Source organism: Chiloscyllium plagiosum, chromosome 7, assembly GCF_004010195.1.
Source record: "Chiloscyllium plagiosum isolate BGI_BamShark_2017 chromosome 7, ASM401019v2, whole genome shotgun sequence".
NCBI lineage: Eukaryota > Metazoa > Chordata > Chondrichthyes > Orectolobiformes > Hemiscylliidae > Chiloscyllium > Chiloscyllium plagiosum.
This window is the reverse complement of record NC_057716.1, coordinates 66,419,088-66,442,549: the sequence shown is the minus strand read 5'-3', so window position 1 is coordinate 66,442,549 and position 23,462 is coordinate 66,419,088. Positions and strand designations below refer to the sequence as shown.

Sequence of the window (23,462 nt, the reverse complement as noted above, 5' to 3'; positions counted from 1 at the left end):
TAGGTGCAATCCGTCCTTCTTGTACAGGTCACATCTACCCCAAAAGAGATTCCAATGATCCAAAAATGTGAATCCTTCTCCCATACACCAGCTCCTCAGCCATGCATTCATCTGCTCTATCCTCCTATACCTGCCCTCACTAGCTCAAAGCACTGGAAGTAATCCAAATATTACTACACTTGAGGACCTCCTTTTTAAATTTTTGCCCAACTCTCTGTAATCTCCCTTCAGAGTCTCAACCTTTTCCCTTCCAATGTCGTTGGTTCCAATGTGGACAATGACCTCTTGCTGGCCCCTCTCCCCTGTGAGAACATTCTGCACCCTCTCTGAGACATTCTTAACAGAGAATAATTAATTGACAACTATTTACAACTCCTTCCTCTCACCTATCTTTTACATTCCCTGCTATAATACTAATCCAATAAAACCCCTGATTAAGATTTATTGAAAAATTCAACTTTCAAAACCAGCCAGCTATCAAATTGTCTCTTTACAGATTTGCTCTCCAGGTTTGTGTTGATGTCTTTCTCTGTGCAAACTCCTTCTATAGACAGGTACCTCTCAGACAATTCTGACTAGCAGTCTACATCTGTTGGTCTTGTTGCAGTTCTCTTTCAACTGTTCAATTTTCCCCGGTCTTATACACCAAAGCATTGGATTGTTTCATTGATTTTTAATATTATCAATATACTTCACTCAAACTTGATTGGAGGTTGGGATTTTGGGGTATAATTTAAACCGATTGGCCAAATTCAATTTTTTATTTGTTTCCAGACAACCAGCTACACTAACTGCTGGACCACATGCTGCATTGTGTCTTGTTGAGAACACTTGATGTTGTCAGGTAGTTCTGCTAGCTTTTAACTCTATTCAAGGTACAGTACACCCACATCTTTATAACACCATAGACAGATTCAAAGTGAGACCTCACACCTAAAGTACATTGTCTAACCTGAAATGTCACCTCATGTACTTTGACAAAATCTTTAATTACACTCTAGGAACAAAGTTTTGAAAGGAAAATGGATTTTGCAATTTAATCAGCAATCTACCTCATAATTGATTAAAGGATTCAACAAGGGCAGCTAGTTTTAAAGTTATTAACTTTTTGCTTATAAATACTGTGTCTCATACCTCTTCACCATACCATGCCTGAGGAATGGGCTGAGCTCTGAAGGCTTGCAATTTCAAATAAATCTGTTGGACTATAACCTCGTGTGTGATTTTTGACATTGCCCACCTCGGTCCAACTCTGGTATCACCACATCATAATTAATTACAACATACAAAGTAAATTGACTTTGAAGCTTGTTGAATGAAAATGCTAATTTGTACTAAATCTGTTGATATGTTTGTCAGAATTGCTGACTTACATTACAGAAGCTATTAGTATTTAGGTCAGAAATATCATAAAAGTAACTAATTTGTTAATATAGAGAAGTCTATATAATATTTTAATGAAGAGTCTACAGGGATCTCATACATCCTTTGCTGGATAATGACTTTGGACATTTGGTAATCTCACAGTAAACACTAGTAGTGCCCTAACTCGCCTACTTGCAAGTTTTTCTCATTCAAAAGTTAGTATTAGACCCTTCTGAATCTGTCAAACCCTAAACTAAATGGGAAAGCTGCATGTTAATAACCTTTTCCTTTGAAATCTATAATTTCTTCCAAGTACTAAAATTACAGTGCAAAACAATGTAATAAATTTCAATGAAAATTTTTTAAAGAAAAAGACTTTGACCTATGTTGTGCTGCGATTTGTTCCAAAACACTTCCTTGTGTATTTATATCCCAGATTCCTTTATCCAAATTATATTTTAAAGTGCTTATGACCTCCTTTCTTCCTAGTATCAGCATATAATTAGTTAGTACACCAGATTAGAATAATCTAACTGCATGCATAAGAACACAAAAACCAGAAGTAGGAGTGGGCCATCTGACCCTTCGAGTCTGCTGCATGATTCAATAAGATCATGGCTGACCTTGTCATGGCCTCAACTCCTCTTACCCACCCTCTCAGCGTAACCCTTCAATTCTTTACTGTTCAAAAAATGATCTATCTTAGCTTTAAAAGCATTCAACGAGGGAGCCTGAACTACTTCACTGGGCAGGGAATTCTATAGATTCACAACCCTCTGGGTGAAGAATTTCCTTCTCAATTCAGTCCTAAATCTTCTCCTCTAATTTTGAGGCTATGCCCTCTTGACCTAGTTTCATTCACCAGTGGAAACATCCTTTTGACTTCTATCTTATCTATTCCCTTCATAATTTTATATGTTTCTATAAGATTCCTCTCATTCTTCTAAATTCCAATGAATATAATCCCAGTCTATTTATAAGCCAACACCCTCAACTCTGGAATCAACCTAGTGAACCTCCTCTGCACAGCGTCTAGTGCTAGTACATCCTTTCTCAAGTAAGGAGACCAAATCTGCACCAAGTACCCCAGGTGTGGCCTCATCAGCACCCTATACAGCTGCAACATAGCCTCCATGCTTTTAAACTAAATCCCTCTAACAAAGAAGGTTAAAATTCCATTTGCCTTCTTAATACCTGTTGCACCTGCAAACCAGCCTTCTGCCAAGGACTGTCACTCTTAAGTAGTCTAGACCAGTTGAATTTTCTTTTTTTCTGTTGGGTTTAGAGTGTCCTAAGATTCTGTCATGCTGTGACTGTTGTGTAGGTGTGAAACAAAACTGTTTCACACCAAAGTTGCTTTTAACGTACAAATGCAGTCAGAACTGTAACAGGAGCAATGCTGTTAAAGAATGTGTGGAGGAGGTTGTCTCACTTTGCTTTGTTTTGGAGTCAAATCAAGCCTTGATTTTCTATTTATATAACAAGTTTAGAGTTTATGCATAGTTGCAACTGTAGCTCCTGTAACTGAGATTAAGGAAATGCTGGTGATTCACTAAGTTAAATTAATTTGAATACTTTAATTCAGTTAATCATACTCACGCTTATTTGGGAGACAAATGAAGAAATTGCCAACATGAATTTCTTGCCTTATTGACTGAGTGTAAAATTAAATTCTTAGATTTCAGCAATTTTTTGAGATTTCAGAGTGAATTCCCATTTAGACACTCCCAGGAATAGTTGTCAGCAAATCAGGAATTTACAGTTCCTGATTTGCTATACATCTACATTAGTGAATGGAAAAATCTGAGAGCTGAGAGGTTAGAGTTTCCTATCCAGCGGTCCTTGTAAATGCTGGTCCTTGCTGAATGATTCTAATTTGGCAAATAATCCCTTTTGTTTCATCTTTTAGTGTGAGATTCAAGTCTATATCCAAGAAATCGGTGCTCTTTTCCACTTTCCACTCTGCATGAAACTAATTTAGGAATATAAGACAAAATAGGGCATGAAGTAAGTCATTTTATTTATCAAGCATATTCAGTCTACACAACATATGGATGTCCTCTCATGAATTTGAGCAAGTTGATTTCAGTTTGGAGGCAATTGTGTTACATTTCCAGGGAATCAGTCTAACTTTGAAACTTTCATCAAGCCCTAACCAGTTCCTTTGTGCAGATGTAATTTTCATCAACTGCGCCTTCGTTATACGATGAGTAATGATTTTTGCATATAGTTTTTGCGTTTGATTTTTTTTTTACAATAACCCATTTTTAAAAAAACTATCAATTATTGCAACATAAACATATGATATGTTTGTACTTTTTTGGTTCTAAGATAGAGAACTAATTCTTTTAATTATATTTTATTCTCAGAAAGGACCAAACAAAACACCAGTGGCTGCAATATTTCTTGTGGGACTTGTGACTATGGCATTTATCTTTATTGGACAAGTGAATATTCTTGCCCCAATAGTCACCATCAACTTTATGCTGACTTACAGTGTGGTAGATTACTCTTACTTCTCTGTATGTATGAGCTATGATATTCAGCAAAATGAAAAAGAAAGGAATAAAGTAAATGCTAGCACTTATAAACCATCACCAAAGCTGAACTCAGAAGGCCCACTTAAAAATGGATCTACTGGCCCAATAAAAGGAAGTACAAATGGATCTTTGCTTGAGTTCAATAAAGATATGAATCAGATCTTTCAAACAGTGCCTCATAACAGGAATGCAGAGGTGGGAAAAAACAATAAAGGAAGAATTGTGAATCAATCTATCCGATTAAAAAAAGCAAGAGTACCTGCTAAACAGACATTGCAAAACAGTTTTATGTTGAATCTTGACAACACAAATGCAACATATAAAGAGGGCATCAACCAGGTCGCAGGGACAGAGCTTGCAGATAACCTGCCTGAACAGAATGCAGGAGACCTGTCCAGACAGGATGTAGGACATCACCAGCATTTGGAAAATGCTTTTGTACCTCAAGTTGTGGAAGCCCATCTCAATGTTGAAAGCAACATAATTGAGCCTTCAGAATACTGTTATACAGACACAGATGATTCAACAGAAACAAAAGGATATGGTAATTATTTTTGGAATAGTTGATCAGTCTTCCAGCTTTTTATTCAATCTTGAGGATAGTATTTCGTTAATTAATATTAGAAACTTATCTCAGGAATTACTGATCTATCACATCACATCGGGTAGAAACATTTTGAATTAAGTTTTGAATGTAAGTAATTTAATCATAATTAATGGATGTCTGTCTGTTTTAGTCAATACCATTGCTAAGGAAGGTTAATGACTTCTTTTCCATCTACCAAGCCAAACTAAGTTCTCTCATAAAATTTCACTGGTTGTTAATAAATACAGGCCATAAATACTTTAGCAAAAGCTGCTCTTTTCATTCCAATTTCCTGACTAAGTAACTCAGTAAACTGAGTGACTGACAAATCAAATTGAGCATCAGTGTATTGATGTATTAGCTGATATTTTTCAATAGTTTTATCCTAATATTTCCTGGAGGGTTTCCAATATAGACAATGCAATGGAATCAATCCTAGTGTTTGATAGTATGCCAAGTGATCCCTGTAAGCCTATGTAACTGTACAATTCTTCTCATTCCTCCACCAATTTGGTTGCTCTGCTATGAAATGCTTATCCCATGTCTTATAATCATATATTCCAAAACGTAATTCATAAGCTCCAAAATGTGTAAGATGTAGTTGTCCTTACCTGGCACCATATTAAGAGGACAGTATATTGAACAATATTTGTTTCCTACTCCATTATAAAATTAAAATCCTGGCCTCATCATTCTCTCCCTCTATAACTTCTCTCGTATTTACTTTTCTTGCCATGTCTATCAACCTGGAGTCCTGCGCATCCCTCTTGATTCTTCCATGCATCTTGGTTCTCAAACTCCCGCCGTAAAAAACCTCATTTTTAAAAGTATTACAAAAAAGACTTATTTTCAATTAAGTTTTCCTAACTTTCTCTCAGGAGAAAGTGAGGACTGCAGGTGCTGGAGATCAGAGTTGAGGGCCTGATGAAGGGCTTATGCACGGAACGTCGATTCTCCTGCTCCACGGATGCTGCCTGACCTGCTGTGCTTTTCCGGCATCACATACTCGACTCTAAATTTTCTCTCAGTTCTGTACTAATGATTGGTGTTTTAAAGACACAATAACAACTGGAAATCGTGATTCATAATCATTAGTAGAGCAAAGGGCAGTGCCCCGAGATCCCTGAAGTTATAAAGTTAGGGCCATGGAGTTTTTATCGCTTGCAAAGAGATCTTTTGGCCCATATTGTCCATTGACGGTCATCAAGCATCCATAAATTCTAATCCATTTTCCAACACATAGCCCATAGCCTTGTATGATATACGTTTTGACTGCTCATCTAATAATTTTTAAATGTCTTGAGAGTTCCTGCTTCTAACACCTTTTCAGTGAGTTTCAGATTCCTACAATCTTCAAATTGAACATTTATCCCTCAAATCCCTTCTCAGCTTGCTCACCCTTACCTTAAAACAATACCCATAGTTATTGATCCCTTTACTAAGAGGAAAAGTTTTTTCCTATCTACCCTCAGAATTCTGTACACCTCCATAAGACATAGGAGCAGAAATTAGGCCATTCAGCCCATCGAGTCTGCTCTATCAATCATGGCTGATAAGTTTTTTCGACCCCATTCAGCCACTTTCTCCCTGTAATTCTTGATTCCCTTGACAATCAAGAAACTATCTATCTCTGTTTTAAATATACTCAATGACCTGGCCTCCACAGCCTTCTTCAGTAACGAATTGGTCCACAAGTTCACCACTCTTTGGCTGAAGAAGTTTCTCCTTACCTCCATTCTAAAGTGTCCTCCCTTTACTCCAAGCCTGTGCCCTCGAGACCTAATCTCTCTTGCCAGTGAAAACATCTTCCCAACATCTATTCTATTCAGTATTCTGTAAGTTTCAATGAGATCCTCCCCTTGACCAGATGCACTCCCCAACCCCTCAACCTTCTCTGCTCTAAGCAAAATCACATAGCCTATTTAATCTCTCTTCATAGCTGAATTGCTCCAGCCCAGACAACATCATGTGAATCTCTTCTGCAACCTCTCTAGTACATTCTATATTGTGGCAACCAGAACTGCACACAGTACTCAAGCTGTGCCTTAATTAATGTTGTATTCAGCTCAATCATAACTTCCTTGTATTTGTATTTAATATCATGACTAATAATATCAATACCCCACTCACTTGCTTTCTAAACCACCTTACCGACCTGTCTTGCTGCCTTCAAGAATTTGTAGACATGCCACCAAAGTCTCTCATCTTTATAGTTTCTAGCGCCTATCATTCAATGTTTACTTTCATGCGGTTAACCCTCTCAAAATGCATCATGTCACTCTTTCAAGATTAAATTCCATTTGCCACTATTCAGCCCATCTGACGAGCCTATCTATATCATCCTTTGGTCTAAGGCTTTCCTCTTCTATATTTACCACATCAGCAATTTTTGTGTCACCTGCAAACCTACTGATCATACATCCTACAGTTTTGTGTTAGAGTTCATATTTCATTTCATGATGCACATCACCAAACCCACGACAGTTTGGAAAACCTCTGAAATTTTAGGAATAGTTGCATTTCCTCCAGTTATACACCATTGTCACTTGGCATCAGCTCAGTCATTTAAATCATTTGTGGTTTGGGCACCAAATGTCACATGATGGAAAATTGGCAATAAAATGACAAAAGGTAATAGATGTCATTCAAAATGCACATTACCACACACCCTGTGTTGCAGAAAGTCTGTAATACGCCATTCTTTTTATTTGTTGTTTTCAACTTGGCACTGACTAATCAGTGAATCTGTAGAAAATGATTTGACACAAAGATTATACTGAAGATGCATGCAGAGCAAGAGGGTAACTATTATTCTTTAATTCCAGCTATCAATGCAGCTATATTTCAGAAACATTGTTCGATAGAAATAAAGATGACTGATTTTTATTAACTGTTTGACAATTCTGATACTGTTTCATGTTGAAAATGAACATTTTTTTTAATCTTCTTATAAGTGAAGAAAGATGGAATTATTTTAAATTCAATGAAGGAAAACATTATGCGTTGTCATACTGACGATAGCATTCAGTAGAATTGCATTATTAATACCAGACACAAGTGTAATATCAGGAATTATGAGCTGTCAAATAACTTTTATATTGTTATTCCTGATCTGTAGGTTCCATTGAAAGGCAGAAGTCTCAGGAACCAGAGATTTACAGGATGCCAAGATCATTTTATTCTAAACTTTGCAATCGTTGGTTGTCCTTACTTGGTGTAAGTATTTGGTAGAAACTATTCTATGGCACAGCACATGGAGCATTTATGTAACACTTTCAGAATGGATTATATTAAGATTTCCCTTTTATGGTAGACATAAATGCTTGTTTATAATTGGTGTATTTATGTCCCAGAAAAATCTTATGACCATGTAGGTTACCACCTTGTTCAATGGTTGGTGCTTTTTTTTTGCTGAATGTGTCATTTTCACATTTCCCAAAGTTAGCTGTTTTAATCTTCTTCATTATTCATGATTTTGAACAAGTTCTTTAAGCTTTGAATCTGGATTAGTGGTTAACTGTAATCTTTAGTTTACTTCTACAAGATTGTGCACTCTGTCAAAACTTCCAAATGTTTTTCTGAACCATTTTAAAAACTATGCATATTGCATTTGGGAATTGGGTGGTTCATTGGCTTAGCTAGCACCTTTGGGATGTCAGTTTGAATACAGTCCGGATTGGCTTAAAAACGTCCCATGGTTCTTGTCTACAAAGATACTAACTATCTTTTCATAGTCTGCATTGGGCTGACTCAGCAAGTAAATATTTCTAATAATTTTGCAGTTATTACTGATCATTTACACATTATACTCTACATTGGAAATAAAAAATGCAGATTGAGTGACTGCTTTGCAGAACACCTCCAGTCTGTGTGGAAACATGACCCCAAGTGATTCGTTTGGAAGGCTGAATTTGAATGCTGAATGCAGAGTTGAAGATAGGATTTTTGGCATTGTGGAGGAACAGTGGGATCTTGGGGTCCATTTACATACATCCCTCAAAGTTGCCATCCAAGTTGATAGGGTTGTTAAGAAGGCGGATGGTGTTTTGGCTTTCATTAAAAGGGGGAATTGAGCTTATGAGCTGAGAGGCTTTGCTGCAGCTCTATAAAACACTGGTTAGACCCACACTTGGAATTTTGTGTCCACTTCTGGTCGCCGTACTATAGGAAGGATGTAGGTGCTTTAGAAAGGGTGCAGAGGAGATTTACCAGGATGCTGGATTGGAGGGCGTGTCTTATGAATTGGAAGTGCCAGTGTTGGACTGGGGTGGACAACATTAAGAATCACACATCGCCAAGTTATAGACCAACAGGTTTATTTAGAAGCACTAGCTTTCAGAAATGAAGGAGCGGTGCTTTGAAAGCCAGTGCTTCCAAATAAGCCTGTTGGACTATAACCTGGTGTTGTGTGATTTTTAACTTTGTCTTATGAAGAGAGGTTGAATGAGCTTGGGCTTTACACACTGGAGAGAAGAAGGAAGAGAGGTGACTTGATAGAGGTGTGCAAGGTTATGAGAGGCATAGATAGAGTAGATAGGCAGAGACTTTTCCCCAAGGCAGAAATGGTTATCGCAAGGCGTCATAATTTTAAGGTTATTGGAGGAAGGTATGGGGAGATATCAGAGGTAGGTTCTTTATGCAAAGAGTGGTGGGTGTGTGGAATGCATTGCCAGCGATGGTAGTAGAGTCACAGACATTAAGGACATTTAAGCAACTGCTGGACAAGCACATGGATGGAAGTAAATTGAGGCGTGTGAAGGTTGGGTTGATCTTAGATTAAGATACATTCTCGGCACAACATTGTGAGTTGAAGGGACTTACTGTGCTCTACTGTTCTATGTTGTATGCTCTAACCTTCCCGTAGCAGGTCATTTTAACATAAAGTCCCACTTGTATGCCTACTTGTCTGTTCTCTGCATGCTGCAATGCTCCAGTGAAACACAGCGCAAACTGGAGGAACAACATCTCATCTTCAGACTAGGCACTGTACAGTATTTTGGACTTAATATTGAGTTCAACTCTTCAAAGTGTGAACCAACTTCCATTTCTTCACTTTCTTTTAGCTTTACTTGTTACATTCTCTGTCGCCATGTCCTTTATCTCCTGCCCACACTCTCGTGGGACTGTCTGTTCTTTCCAGGCTAGCAGTTAAGACACACCATTGTTCTGCCATTCTCACATTCCAATCACCTAAGCTGAACTATCAACATATTTTCACCACCAGCTCTCTACATCCCTCCCACCCCCACCTCAACTATAATATAAATGCTGCCCCCTCCACACTTCTCTTCATGGATGCTGTCTGACCTGACCTGATCTCCAATTCATTTTAATGGAGGATTTCAAATAATAAATGCTGCAAATTATCCAGTGCCAATATGTCCATTCAGAGCTGTCCACTGTATTCTAGATAGGGATGAGCCAATGTCATGTGTAAACTTACAGGGGTAACTTGGCGAAATAATAAAAGAAGTTGTTAACTGAGTGAGTTCAAGCACTAGCTTAAAGTAAGTTAGTAAGACACATCTGTTTGAAAGATTGGTTTTAGCCCTCAGTTTCAAAATTAATTGCTGATTGCTATCATTTAATTTGCCTGCAGAAAGTAAATTGGCAAACTGCAGGTTTAACATTCAAGTGTTTATCAGATGCAATTTACATGGAGCAGTATAGGAGAGCTCCACTTGTCCACTTTCACCAAAGATACAGAGTTGGTTAGCTAAGGTACAGTGGCAGATTTCAGGATTGCTGAGGGACAAAGGAAATGTTTATACAGGCTCTTGGGATGCCATTTGTGATCTCCGAGTAGAGTAGGCTGGAGGACAGGGAGTAACCTGTCATTTGCTGTCCATTGATGTATTCAGAATTGCAAATTTCTGCCATTGGTTTCTGATCATGCTGATTCTCAAGTCATATCCCTTACTAAGGGTAACCATGAAGTAGCAGGTCATGAAGTGCAGGAGTTACTTCCTCTTATGTTTGAGAGGGAAGGCAGAAAGCGGTGAACCTGTTATCTTCCTGATTCCTCCTGGTCAAGGGTGAGGTGGGAAAGGGACCAGGCAAGGAGGGTCTTTCTGTTCAAATGGCAATCAAAATCCTTCAGTGGGAAATTAATAGACCTCAATCTCTCTGAAGGGAGGCATGTGCACCACATATTTAGGCCACCCAGTAAAAGCTGATGTTCTCCCTGCAGGCTCATGGGAAGCAGGTGGAGCACTGACTTTTTGATTGGGCACCTGAGACTCATAGACGGGCCAATTCTGACAATGTTCCCCTGGTCCCCACATTGTGACGTGCCCACCTGACATACCTCTGGGCAAAATCCTCTTGTTCCTGCAGAGGTGGATTTGGAGATGGGGAGGGCTCATAATTAGGGAGGATGATGGTGGACCCAAATCCACGCCTCTTCACCACCACCTAGAATTCAGTTCTGGGCAGGAAGACCCATTGACATCTTTCTGTCATGTCTCGAAATATGGCCTTTGAACGATCAGGTAAAGACCACTTAACATTCCATTGGAGTCAGCCCAATTGTAAATGGCTGCCAAGGACCAGTGGTAATATTCCTATCCCTGACACAAGAGACCTAGGTCAATCCCAACCCTCTTCAGAGCTGTATAGTAGCATCTCTGAGCAAGTTGCAAAAGAATTGCATACTTTAAAAAAAACAACCCAACTGCAAGTGAGTATGTATTCATTTGGTGTTATCAAAAGCTGCCTTCCTGCAGGTAGTTTGTCATTTTGGGGAGATAGGATACCTCTGTCAAAAGCATTCAGTGCCAGTTTGAGGAATTGGGCATAAAGCAGGGGGTATTTCTGCGGCTCCTCACTGCATCCTACAACCTAATAATTCTCTCCTTCAACTAATTGGTTACCTTTGTTAGAGATCCTTTGCGATCCTGGGACTCAGGATTCTCTTCTTTTAATAGCCATAGCTGCCTCCAAGCTCCAGCCTCTGATTTGGACTTGCATTCCTGAGGGCTTGGCCCTAAATGAAGGCCTTGTTAATTGTCTGGTTGATTTGTGGGTACTCACCAGTTGTCTATCACCAGCTCTACAGGTGACTGACAAGACACACATCAGCTCAAAGAGAAATTGGCCTTCCACATGGTTGGTTTGGGGCTGTTTGTAATACCAGCAGGAGTCATTATTTCTGGAGCTGCCAGTATTTGGAGCTAGGTTAGTCATGGAAGCCCTGATTGTATTCTGTTAATTCCTCCATTGCCTAGGGATACCATCAATGCTTCCAAAAATGGACACCTCTATTAAATTTGGCCCAATTTCTCCATATGTCCTTACCTATGATGAATATTATCCTTAAGATTTCCACACTTTTGGGAATCACTGACTTCTTGCATCATCACAAAACTGTTCAAGATATGCACCATTTCTCAGTTGCCCAGTGCCATATTCCTATTGTTATCTATGAAAAACCTTGCTTTTTCCTTTTTCACTCTGTTAATCTAGATTTTCCCATTGAAACCTTTTGACATTTTACTGTTTCTGAATGGTAAAATCGTGATAGAATGTTCTATTTCTCAGGAGCAAGAATGGATATTAAGAAATGTGTCAGATACCACCCAGTCATAAATAAAATTAGTGAAAGCAGTTCAGAAATCTGCTTGTCAGCTTGATTCTCTGGGTTACAAAACATTCTCCACAGCACAGCAAGTGTGAAAAATCTAGACAATTTATGTTGTGTACATCAGGATTTCTTTTTGTTTTTAAGTTTGTATGTTTGCTCAATAATTACTTATATGTTCCACTTTGAAGTTGAAGATCGGTTAACAGTCGATGATCTTCTGTGTTAATCTTTCAATATTTAAAAGTGTGACAACACAAAATCTAAATTAGCTGAATGAATATAAAAATACCATTTACCAACAATTCCAGGGTGATGTGTTTGGGATACATGCACATTATTGACTGAAAGGTAAAAAAAAAGACAAAGTTTTCTTTGAATATAGGTTTACATATCTTCAATTTTATTAAAGTGATTCCTAAAAAATGCTTAGTCGGTTCAACTATTTTCATCAAATGTTAATCAAAACAAAATTTGTATTGTGTATTCAATATCTGCAACTTATTGGAATGTCCACATAAATATTAATGATGCTTTTGGAAATATTTCTATGAAATTGTGTGCCAGGATTGCTCTTTAAGTAAAGAATTGAACAGTCAGGTTAAGACATGACATTTTATAGTTGATTTAAGTTTGTTATTTTTCTCATAGGCAATAGTGTCGATTGTAATCATGTTTGTAATTCACTGGATTTATGCTTTAATTAACATTGCTGTGGCATTTTTCATCTACATTTACATTGGACAAATGAGTCCAGGACTTCCTCCTGGTGAGTATATTTTTAAAAACTTTCCATTATTTTATAACATATTACAGATTTAATCATTTCTTACAATTTTATGTTTTCCATGAATATGTGAACAGGAGCAGCCCATTCAACCTTGGGTCAACTCCACCATTCAGTAAGATCAAGACTGATCTGGTTTTGGCCTTACCTTGGCATATCTGCATAGCCCTTAATAACCATCGATTTCTTTATAGGTCAAAAATCTATCTAACTCAATCTTAAACATACTCAATGATATCCACTGCTTTCTGAAGAAAAGAATTTCAAAGACCAACCCCAGTTACGACAAATGCTAGATTTTATTCTGGCTGTAATTGGATCTTTTACATAACTAGAAATATACCATGAAAATAAACATTTCATGATCAGAAATAATGAAGACGATAGTCTTGCACATATCGATATACTTGGAGTCATTTTCCAACTTGACACTCTTGGTGGAAAACTTCACCTGCTGGGAACATATATCAGAACTTCAGAAATGTTCTAATTTTAATGCTTGAAAAATCAATTGCAGACTTAATATGCATTCTTTGGCGTACAATGTTTCTCACTGGGATCTCAAAGTCTCAAGTAACTTTCTCTGTGGTTAGTGTCATAAAATTTATAATGTTGGATTAATGCAGTTAATATAAAATGGTTCAGTGACTAATCTTTTATCACCTTTTTATTTCATCCCTTTCATTTTTCTCCGAATCAATTCAACATGACTTCCAATGAGGTTCATTTGTTCTGTTGAGTATAGTAGGGAAGATATTGTTTCATCAAACTCTGCATGCAAAGAACAAAGAACAATTGTCATTGTTTCTGGCACAAGAACTAGTTTAACTTGTAGAGAATAAAGGATTAAAAGTTGCCACAAATGTGTAATTACTGTTAGAAAATTAACCTGTTAGCTGTAACAGTTAGTTTATTGTGAAAATTCCAGTTCACCATGTTCTATGAAAGAATTACATTAAACTGTAATCACTTCAAATGCTTTTTAAAATGCATTAAAATCTGAATTGCATGACTAATCGCATGCTGCACCTTCTGTCGCTCTGGCCCAGTACCAACTAATGTTTACAAGTGTTGAGGAGAGCAGATTTCTCATTACTCTGAAGTAATTTTGTTTTTTTTTAATGAGACCCTCATGCTGCAAAGGGGGCTTTTCCATTTTGGGATAAAGATGGTACCATCAGGCATTAGCTTACCTTTTGTGTATTTTCCATATCCAGTTACATGAAGAGAGAAACAAAATACTGCATATCCTGGGAATTCGAAATAAACACAGAAAATGCTGGAAATACTCAGATGTCAGAAGCTCTGGAGAATGAAACAATGTTAATTTCAGATCTGTGACACAAATTTCATTTAGACTATTCCAAAAGGTTGCTTTATCAGATAATAAGGGTGTATTTTAATTTGTGAAGAAAAGGTCCCATGCTAAACTTTATAAGTTACAACAAGGCTCTGATCGCAGCACAAGATTCATTCATGAAAAAGGTGTTTGACGTTGTAGCCAATGAGGCATACTTAGCAGGTGTGTTGTAATTAGCTGCATTAGATTGTATTTTAGCTGCATAAACTTGCATTTTTTTTAGTTCAGTAATTTGCAACCATGTATTATTCTACATCTGTCATTGTTGCTCAAACACAAAGTGGTGTAAATATTGCAAACCTGCTCTTTCAGGCACTGTTATGAACCTCTAGATGCAGGGCCTTCAGATATCCCTACAATAGCTTGTATCATTTGTGACAGCACTGCATCAGCTGTTACCACCTGTTTAGAGAAATACAACTGTACCCTTACTGTACCCTTACTGCACTTTGCTTGTAAGTGTCTTTGTGAATGGTTCACGGGAGCCATTAAGCACACATCATTTGAAACATGATGTTAGAGAGGTGTGGTTGAAACTATGTGAATTGTCAGACTTGTAGGACAGCTAGCTAGTGTAGAAAACACAGCAGGCAACAGCCAACTGGAAATTTATGGATCTTCAGAGCTGTAAGAGAGTCAGCTACAAAAAGAAACAACAAAATAAAAGTTAAAAATACATTCTGCAACTTGAATTACGGGGTGCATTATAAAGATTGAGGTGCATTTTTCATCTCCTGTTGTGGAATGAAAAGCTAGAGAGCCATAGAGGTTCACAGCATGGAAGCAGGCTCTTCAGCCCAACTTGCCCAAGCCATCAGTTTTCACCATTAAATTAGTCTCATATAAGAGTCACAGATGTCTACAAGATAGAATTGGATTTTTCCCTCCAAACATTCAGAGTTAAAACTATGGAATTTCAGCAAAAGTAATTTTTGAAAAAAATGCCTGAGCTTATAAAAATTGCATCCCTGCTATGTGCTGGGGGAACTGTGTTAAAAGCACTTGTGCAACTCAGACCTCACTAACAAACAGAAAAGTCAGACAGGAGAGATTTTGCAGGTTTTGAAGACTTATTTTGAGTCCTTTATTCATGTTACTTTGGAACAGCTTTTCTTCAACATGAAGAAGAGAGGGAGAATGTTGATCTGTATGTAATTACACTGAAACATCTAGCTGAATCATGTGAGTTTGAACAACTGAAAGAAGATCTGATCAGAGATAGGATTTTGTGAGTTGCAAGAGATTGAGCTGTAGAGATATGTCACCTGAGAGACAAGAAACTTACTCTCAAAAAATATCAACATGTGCAGAAACTCGAGCATTGTCAGTCATGAGGTAGAGTACAGAAGAACGGATGAGACTTTGCATTTTGCTGAGCTATATTCCAGGCCAAATGAAAACAACTGATTGGAATAAAGAAAAGATATTTGTGGAAAGTCAAAGCTAAATGGCAAATACTGCAGAGGTCATCTCACGAAGTGAAGGAAAGCCTGATCAGTGTGGGAAAAACAATGATGCAAGAAACTGAATCACTTTGATCCAACAGTTCAGCCAGAAAGAAGCTAAACAAGCCCAGAAAGATGGCTGCTGAAGAGCTACCAGCCAAGGATTTTGATGAATCAGTTTTGCACATACACCATGTTAGCATCATCAGGTCTAAAGGTGGCGAAAGATTTGTGATTGTTAGACTGATGACTGCAGAAGCAAACCACAAGTATCGAGTAGACACTGGTTCTTTCTGGAACACCATGAGCTTTACAGACCTGTGTGGTGGCTCAAAGTGACGACTTGAAATGAAGCTCTTGAAGTTAGGAGTGAGGCTATATAATGGAATGATGCTAATGTCAAGAGAGTCCAAACAAATAAGAGCTGGAAAAGTAACTGATAATTTACATAGCCTGCATTAACAATTTGATAGCAGCAGAAAAGAAAGTCCCTGGAAAACGGAAAGTATGCATGGTTCCAAAGGAACCCAATAAAGCTTTGAAGAACTCTCACTATCCCATGCCAATCATTGGAGCAATTTTGCCACATCTACCAAATGCAAAGGTTGTAAAGAATGGTTAGTCGTAAAGCTGGATGAAAGTGGCAATTTTCAAATTACATCCTTTGGATACTATTTGAGAAATACAGATAGTTGCACATGCCGTTTGGCATTTCCATTGCTCTGGAGAAGCACTGATATAGGAAACATGCAGGAATGAATAAGCTTCCTGGAATAGAAGCTGTTGTGGATGGTCTATTTGTGTGAATACGGAATGGAAGAAGCCATCACATTATCATGATCAGAATCTAGTGTGATTACCCGAGTGTGAGAGAAATAGAGAGAGAGAGAAAGAGAGAGAGAGCTTCCCAGTTGAACATTGACTCTGAAGAAGATAGAGGTAACTGAAAGTGCCCAGAGTTAAGAATATAGGTTATGTACTAACAGCAAAAGGATGTCTCTCAGATCCTGACAAAATTCAAGCAGGCACAGAGATGCAGCAACCATCAGACATGAAAGAAACAATCTGATGGATTTTTAAAAGAAAAATCTTGCCTTATCTATCATCAGGGTGTGAACCTCAATGCACACTCATTGCTAAGGACACAGAACAAGAAACAGAATTCTTTGGAATCAAACAATAATTATGATGATGCCAGTGCTGAGTCCTACAATGTCAATGAAGAAGTCATCCTCCAATGTGATGCCAGTGAGACATGACTTAAAACAACTCTTGGCAAAAGTGAGGACTTCAAATGCTGGAGATCAGAGTCGAGAGTGTGGTGCTGGAACAGCACAGCAGTTCAGGCAGTATCCAAGTCGTGGGATAATCAACGTTTCAGACAAAAGCCCTTCATCAGGAGTGAGACCAAGTTAAAACAACCCTGATACAGCAAGATCGACCAGTTTCATTTGCATCCAAGGTGTTAATGCAGACTAAACACACTACATTGAAAGTGTACCTGGCTATTGTTTTTGCTCGTAAACACTTTAATTGCTAAATGGGTAAGACAAAGTGACAGTGGAGTCTAACCACAAGCACTTCAAAGCTTCTTCCTCAATCTGCTTCTCTCCGTTCCAAAGTCTACAAAAGATGTTACTCCATTCGCAAAGGTATCATCTAGACATGACACGCAATCAAGGGAAACAGATCTATATTCCCGATGTAGAATCACAAGCTGAGGATGCAAAGACTGTGTGAGACCTTCCAGTGACAGCTTGACAAATGTGAAGTACTAGTGTCTTGCTCAAATCAGGAAAACTATATAGCAAGATATAATTCTGCAAATACTGTCGGAAATAGAGGTGGGAGGTTTAGCCTGAAAACAACAATGACACTATTGCTATAAGAGAGTATTTGTAGTTAGTCATACATGGATGAAGTGATAGTCCATGACATATTGTACAAAAGAAATAAAGTTGTTAACTCCAAAGAAATGAGAAAAAAAATGCTGAACTGCATCCTTGCAAGCCATCATGAATATGAGTCTACTCTGACAAAGGCACAAGTGCATAATGAGCCAAGTATGAGAACTGAGATTAAGAACGTAAGAACTAGGAGCCCGCTCCACCACGCTATAAGATCATGGCTAACCTTTTTGTGGACTCATCTCCACTTACCCACGTTTTCACCATATCCCTTGACTCCTTTATTTTTCAACGAAGTATCTACCTTAGCTTTAAAAGCAATTGCTGAAGTAGTGTCACCTACTTCCCTGGGCAGGGAATTCTATAGATTAACAACCCTCTGGATGAAGAAGTTCCTTCTCAGTTCAATTCTAAACCTGCTTCCTCTCATCTTGAGGCCATGCCCTCTTGTCCTAGTCTCACCTACCAGTGGAAACATCATGCCTATTTCTATTTTATCAATTCCCTTCATAAGTTTATATGTTTCTATAAAATACTGCCTCGTTCTTCTGAACTCCAATCAATATAATCCCAATCTATTTAGGCTCTGCTCATAAGCCAACCTCCTCAACTCCAGAATCAACCTAGTGAACCTCCTCTGCACCCCCTCCAGTGCCAGTACATCCTTTCTTAAGTAAGGAGACCAAATCTGCAACAATACTCCAGATGTGGCCTCAGCAGCACCTTGTATAGCTGTAACATTACCTCTCCACTTTTAAACTCAAGCCCTTTAGAAATGAAGGACAAAATTCCATTTGCAAAGGACCACTTGAGCTAGTGTAATGCTTGTATCAAATACCAGGTTAAAGAGCTGCATGTGACACCTGACATATAAACAGATCATAGATGAAGCTTTGAGTAGACAGCTTTTCTGTCACAGGAATGAATTATCTTGTCACCATTGAATCAATTTTCTGATTATAGGGAGTTAGACTGATTGATGTCAATGACCACCCATGTGATTGGAATAAGCTTGAAAGCGTACTTCAGTTGCGCACTCCTGACATTGTGATGATTAACAATGTTTTCAATTCACGAGCGAAGACTTTAGTCACTTCATGTAGTATTGGGAAATTCAACACCATGCATCGTCTCTACATTATCCCCAAGTTAAATGGAAAAGTCGAAGTGGCATTGAAAATTGTCAAAGGACTGTAAAGATTTGACAAAATTGAACATAGATGTGTACAAAGCAAGTTTTGAATCCAGGATAATATCTTCTGAACACATGGAAAGTATTCCAAGACAGACACATGTTATTCCATACCAAAAGTGCTCTATAAGTATTGAAAACAAAACCACTGAAGCCAGAAATAATAATAGGCATGAGTGACAAAACAAAGGTGAAATGACAGAAAGACAAATTTCACTTGAATGAAATGCCAAGTAATTGCTAGAGCTGAGCATTGGAGAGCCAGTCACAGTGCAACGTTCTCAACAACTATTAGCCAATCACACAACTAGGGACTTGTATGGAGCAGTTGTTACCTTGATCGTGCACGATGAACAAGAGTGAGCATCGAGTCTGTAAACTTGCATGTAATTTAGCAAAATAAATCTTTAGAACCTTGAAAGTGTTGTAAATTGCATTTAATCAAACTATGCTTGATTGTAAGCAATTACCAAAGGAGCAAGTAGAAGCTATTGATAAACACTACATTTTATTTTAGTGCTTCTAATTATTAAGGATAATTGTATAGAAGCCAATTGCCTCTCATTAGATGGTGACCTGCAATAAGCAAGCCATGTATTAAGTCACTTTCTTACATCTTTATTCAACCTACATGATTTTCAATAATTTGCTCATGATTGCATCTTCTTGCCAGGGAAAGAAAAATCTAGTATGATTTCAGAATAAATTGTAAGTCGTGAACTTTTGCCTTCTTTAAGAAAATAGATTGTTAACAAACTGAGGCATACTAATAACTGGTTAAGTTTTTGAAGAATTATGCAGATCAGTTAATAACCTTCCTCCATCTCACCTAAAAATACAGTCATTTTTAAATTATAGTATTGTGTTTGAGTTTAGTGTTGGTTAATTTTGTGAAATCCAGCTCTGTGTAGTTTTATTATTCTGTGAGATCCACCATCAACATCACTTACAGATACTTGCAAAATAGACTGCATATTTCCCATTGATTTATATATCAAATTTGAATGTTGTAACACAACCTATGGTACAGATAAAACTTGACTTCAGATTTATTTTGTACTCAAAATAAGTATTGTGATCTTTTAACACTCTGCAGTTGTTATTCTATGCAGAGTTGTCGACATGTTGGTATGTAGGTGGATTGGGAAAGTTGGAATTTTGGGGCAAGCAGGGAACATGAACAACCCAGAAGCAAGTGCAGTGAGTTCGACAGTGGATTTTCAACTGAGTCACATTTGTTATCATTTTGCTTCTTATTACTGATGAGAATACTCTCAACTTCATAATTTATGAGCTTTTAGTTTTTTTCTTAAATCTACTTCTCTGCTACAGTTGTAATTTTGAATGTTTTTCCACAGGCTTAGCGAATAACTTCAACTTTTTACATTGGATTCGGACAGTCTACAGTGAATCAAGGAGGTTTGTAAGAGTTTCATAACAATAACATTGCAGAAATGTGAAAACAAACTATTCAGAACCTTACTCTATTTTGTTGAAAATTATTCACTCATTACTTCATATGTACTCTGCAGTAATCAAGATCTTTGGTTCATTTTCTGCTGATGCTTCACATGAGCTGTTTTTTAGATAGCTTTTGTCAGTGGTGATTTGCATTTCACTTACAAGAGCAGGTTCTTAATCTGTTGTGTATGGAATGAGAAGTAAACTTTGCGGTGTAGATCTTATTCTGACCACATGTAGCCATCTAGCCAACTGAGCAAACCAGCATCCATTGCAACTTTTGTTACACACAAAATCCTGCAGCAAATTTTATGGCTAAATTTGAAGCTGATATGTAGATTCAAAGAGTTGCATGTGAACAACTGTATCACATTATCATTTTCTTCAAATGGTGCAACAATTTCAATATGCAGTACGATAATTGCATTCCTGAGCATTTTTGCATAGCCAGTTAATTACTTTGCTACCCTGAGACTTCTTATTCTGCTTCTTCCATATGCCAGATAGTACTGTGGAGATGTCAGATGAGAAAATAAATTATACCACAGCTTCATTAAAATACAGGCTGAAATGATAGGAATTAGGATTTAATGTGAAAATTTCCTGCAGAACTTTCTATTGCAGAGTTTCCCCTACAGAATGCTGTCATTGCATATTTATTTTCTGGTTGAGTCCTTTTGACAGATCACCCTGTTGCTTAATTGAGTTAAAACACAGTGTGATTTTTCCAAGATTAATTCAACAGATGATTCACATTTTTTAACACTATAAATATTGAGTATTTTCCCATTTCTGTTCACAGTGGAAATACTTCCACACTCAAATAGCTGAGGTCTGATACTTGACGGCTACAATTTACAACAAAAAATAATTAAATGTGCTAAAGCCTAAAGTGGAGATTAAAATTATGTTATCAACTAGTATATAGTCCTGATACAAGGTGATAATTTTATTTTCAGTTGGCTGTAATTGGCATTTGTTAGAATATTAATCTATAGTAAAAGTCACTTCCTTGTCCATACTTAAACATTGTGATTTTTATGTCATTACTTAATGTTTCAAACTACACTGTAAACAATTCTAGTGGAAAATCTGTACAATAGATGTAAAAGTGTTCAACAAGGTATGCCCATTCCTTTGAATAGATTTTTAAAAAATTGAGAAACTGCAAATTTTCCAATGTCTATTCTTGTGCACCCTTGGAATACAGAAACAGAAATTTCATCTTTTAGTTGTTTAAGGAAGAAACCAGAATTACAACATTGGTAAGAGCAGTGGGGACACAAAAATGGTTATTGATGGGTAAAAGTGTGATGGAGACAATGGCTCAAATCAAACCAAAAGCATTTTAGGTCCATTATTCTAGAAAGCTCCTTCCCAATAGCAGTTAAACTCTGTGTCTCAATACTGGCAGGTGCTAGGAACTCAAGCAATTTTCCCAAACAGACTCTGTGCACAGGCACACATGTATTCAGATTCTAGGATCAACATCAGTGCTAGTAAGCATCTTATTAAACCATGTACGGACTTCCTGACCAGGAATCACCAGCAGTCAAATCTCATATTTAAGTGCCCATTTCTGTCAAATTCCAAGTTACCACTTCACAATAATGTCAGATAAAACTCATGCCAGTGTGCACTCACTTTAGATTTTGTTGCTCCCACATAAGTAAGTCTGCTATTTGCACTGTGCTGTGTATTCTAGCATTTAAACCTTGTTGTGGCTGAAAATAGGGAGACTTATTGAATTCAATCTCTGCAAAACTTTTAGAATATCCTTTACTAAATATGAAATTTAACTCTGTCATTTATAATCAGTGCCTGTTATTCATGCTTCATAAAACTGTACATTCTGTCTTAAAGAACGAACAACAGACAAAACTGTAAAATCCTACTTCGCCTATTTACCCCTACATTACAAGATGAAGGCTTTTTGAAAATAATTGCTCTTTAACTGTCAGAACATGTAAATTAATATAAGCACCTGTATGTGTTTATAAAACATAAACCAGTCAGTTGATATCAGGTGTCTGAAAGTTTATTCATAAAGTTATTTTGATCAACAAGAGTAATTAATGCCTTTTAATCATAATTTTCTTTTTGCCGAATGTGTATTGCTGTTTTCAACAAGGAATTAAAATATCTTGTTCCTTGTTTCCATCTTCTTAATTTTGGTCCCCATGAATTTTGAAACTTCAACAAAGGAGAAGGATGACTTGTTTCCAAGCTTCTGCCAATGCCACTTTAAAATGACTATTAACAGGGCCAGGAAAGCAGCTTCTGTGCAACTTGTGCCCAACTTTCCTCTCCCTCTTTTGGATGTTCTGAACTGTCGGTTAAAATTGAGAACTTACTTGCTTGACCATTCCTTTGCTTTGTTATTCTGTTTGTGGCTCCAGGGCAGATTGCTGATCCTGACTCTCAATATTTCAAAATGTGATTGAATTAATTTATACTATGTTTGCATTTATAATCAAGTATTGACTGCAACTTATTTCTTGATTTCAGGAAAGGATCACCACATGAGAAACAGATTATTGTGACACCCTCATTTACAACAGTGGGTATGGCAACAACTCAATTAACCGAAGAGAATGCTGACTTTGCATCCAGAGACCGCTACCATCATTCCTCAGTTATTAGTCGTGAAATTCTCAGCCGTCATTTGAACTGAATCTCAACTCTCTGTTGATTTTCTTCTTTTGTGACTGTCTTTGGTTGGCAGGCCTTAAAGGCTGTGAAAATTCTGTTGTAAAACTTAACTGTGTGTTTACATGAAGTACATTTGCTTTCAAACAACATGAGTAAGAATAGATTCAATAAAATATTAGGGTAGCTACAACATTACTGCAGAGGAATTCAGCTAACTTATATGCAAATTTTTAATAATGGTGAATATATGAATGGTTTTACATGCTTTTTTTAAGCGTTTCCTTAAGTATACATATATTATGGATTAATTCAGGTTTTTGCCAAGATACTTGGAATAACTTTAACAGAAATGCTGACACATTTTTCTACCATCTTTGCCAACCATATTACAAGTAGTAGACGACATAGTGCTGAAGTGGATGCATTACATTAGTTTTGGCAGGATTGCTGGCCACTCCTAATTTTCTGCGTTAAAATTCAGGAGTCAAAAGAAAGCAGATCTTCATTGTCAAGCCTTTTTTTTTAACAAAAATGTTTGGATTCATATTGTGAGTAGGGTTTTAGCAAACTGGTTTTTCTGGCAGTTTG

At 37.3% G+C, this 23,462-nt stretch overlaps 1 protein-coding gene across 4 annotated transcripts in view; it reads left to right on the top strand.

The window, feature by feature from the left end:
- The window catches only part of slc12a8 (solute carrier family 12 member 8), a 148,290-nt gene extending 125,224 nt beyond the window's left edge, over positions 1 to 23,066 (top strand). For 3 of the 4 annotated variants that reach the window (XM_043693966.1, XM_043693963.1, XM_043693964.1), the window contains 5 exons: positions 3,735 to 4,449; positions 7,610 to 7,707; positions 12,722 to 12,839; positions 20,120 to 20,180; positions 22,731 to 23,066. In XM_043693966.1, the coding sequence (XP_043549901.1) occupies positions 3,735 to 4,449; positions 7,610 to 7,707; positions 12,722 to 12,839; positions 20,120 to 20,180; positions 22,731 to 22,896 (1,158 nt within the window). In that variant the 3' untranslated portion in view covers positions 22,897 to 23,066. Of the gene's footprint in view, positions 1 to 3,734; positions 4,450 to 7,609; positions 7,708 to 12,721; positions 12,840 to 13,051; positions 17,817 to 20,119; positions 20,181 to 22,730 lie in introns of those variants that run through there. The other variant, XM_043693967.1, reaches the window with a different exon arrangement.
- The last annotated feature ends 396 nt before the right edge of the window (positions 23,067 to 23,462 follow it).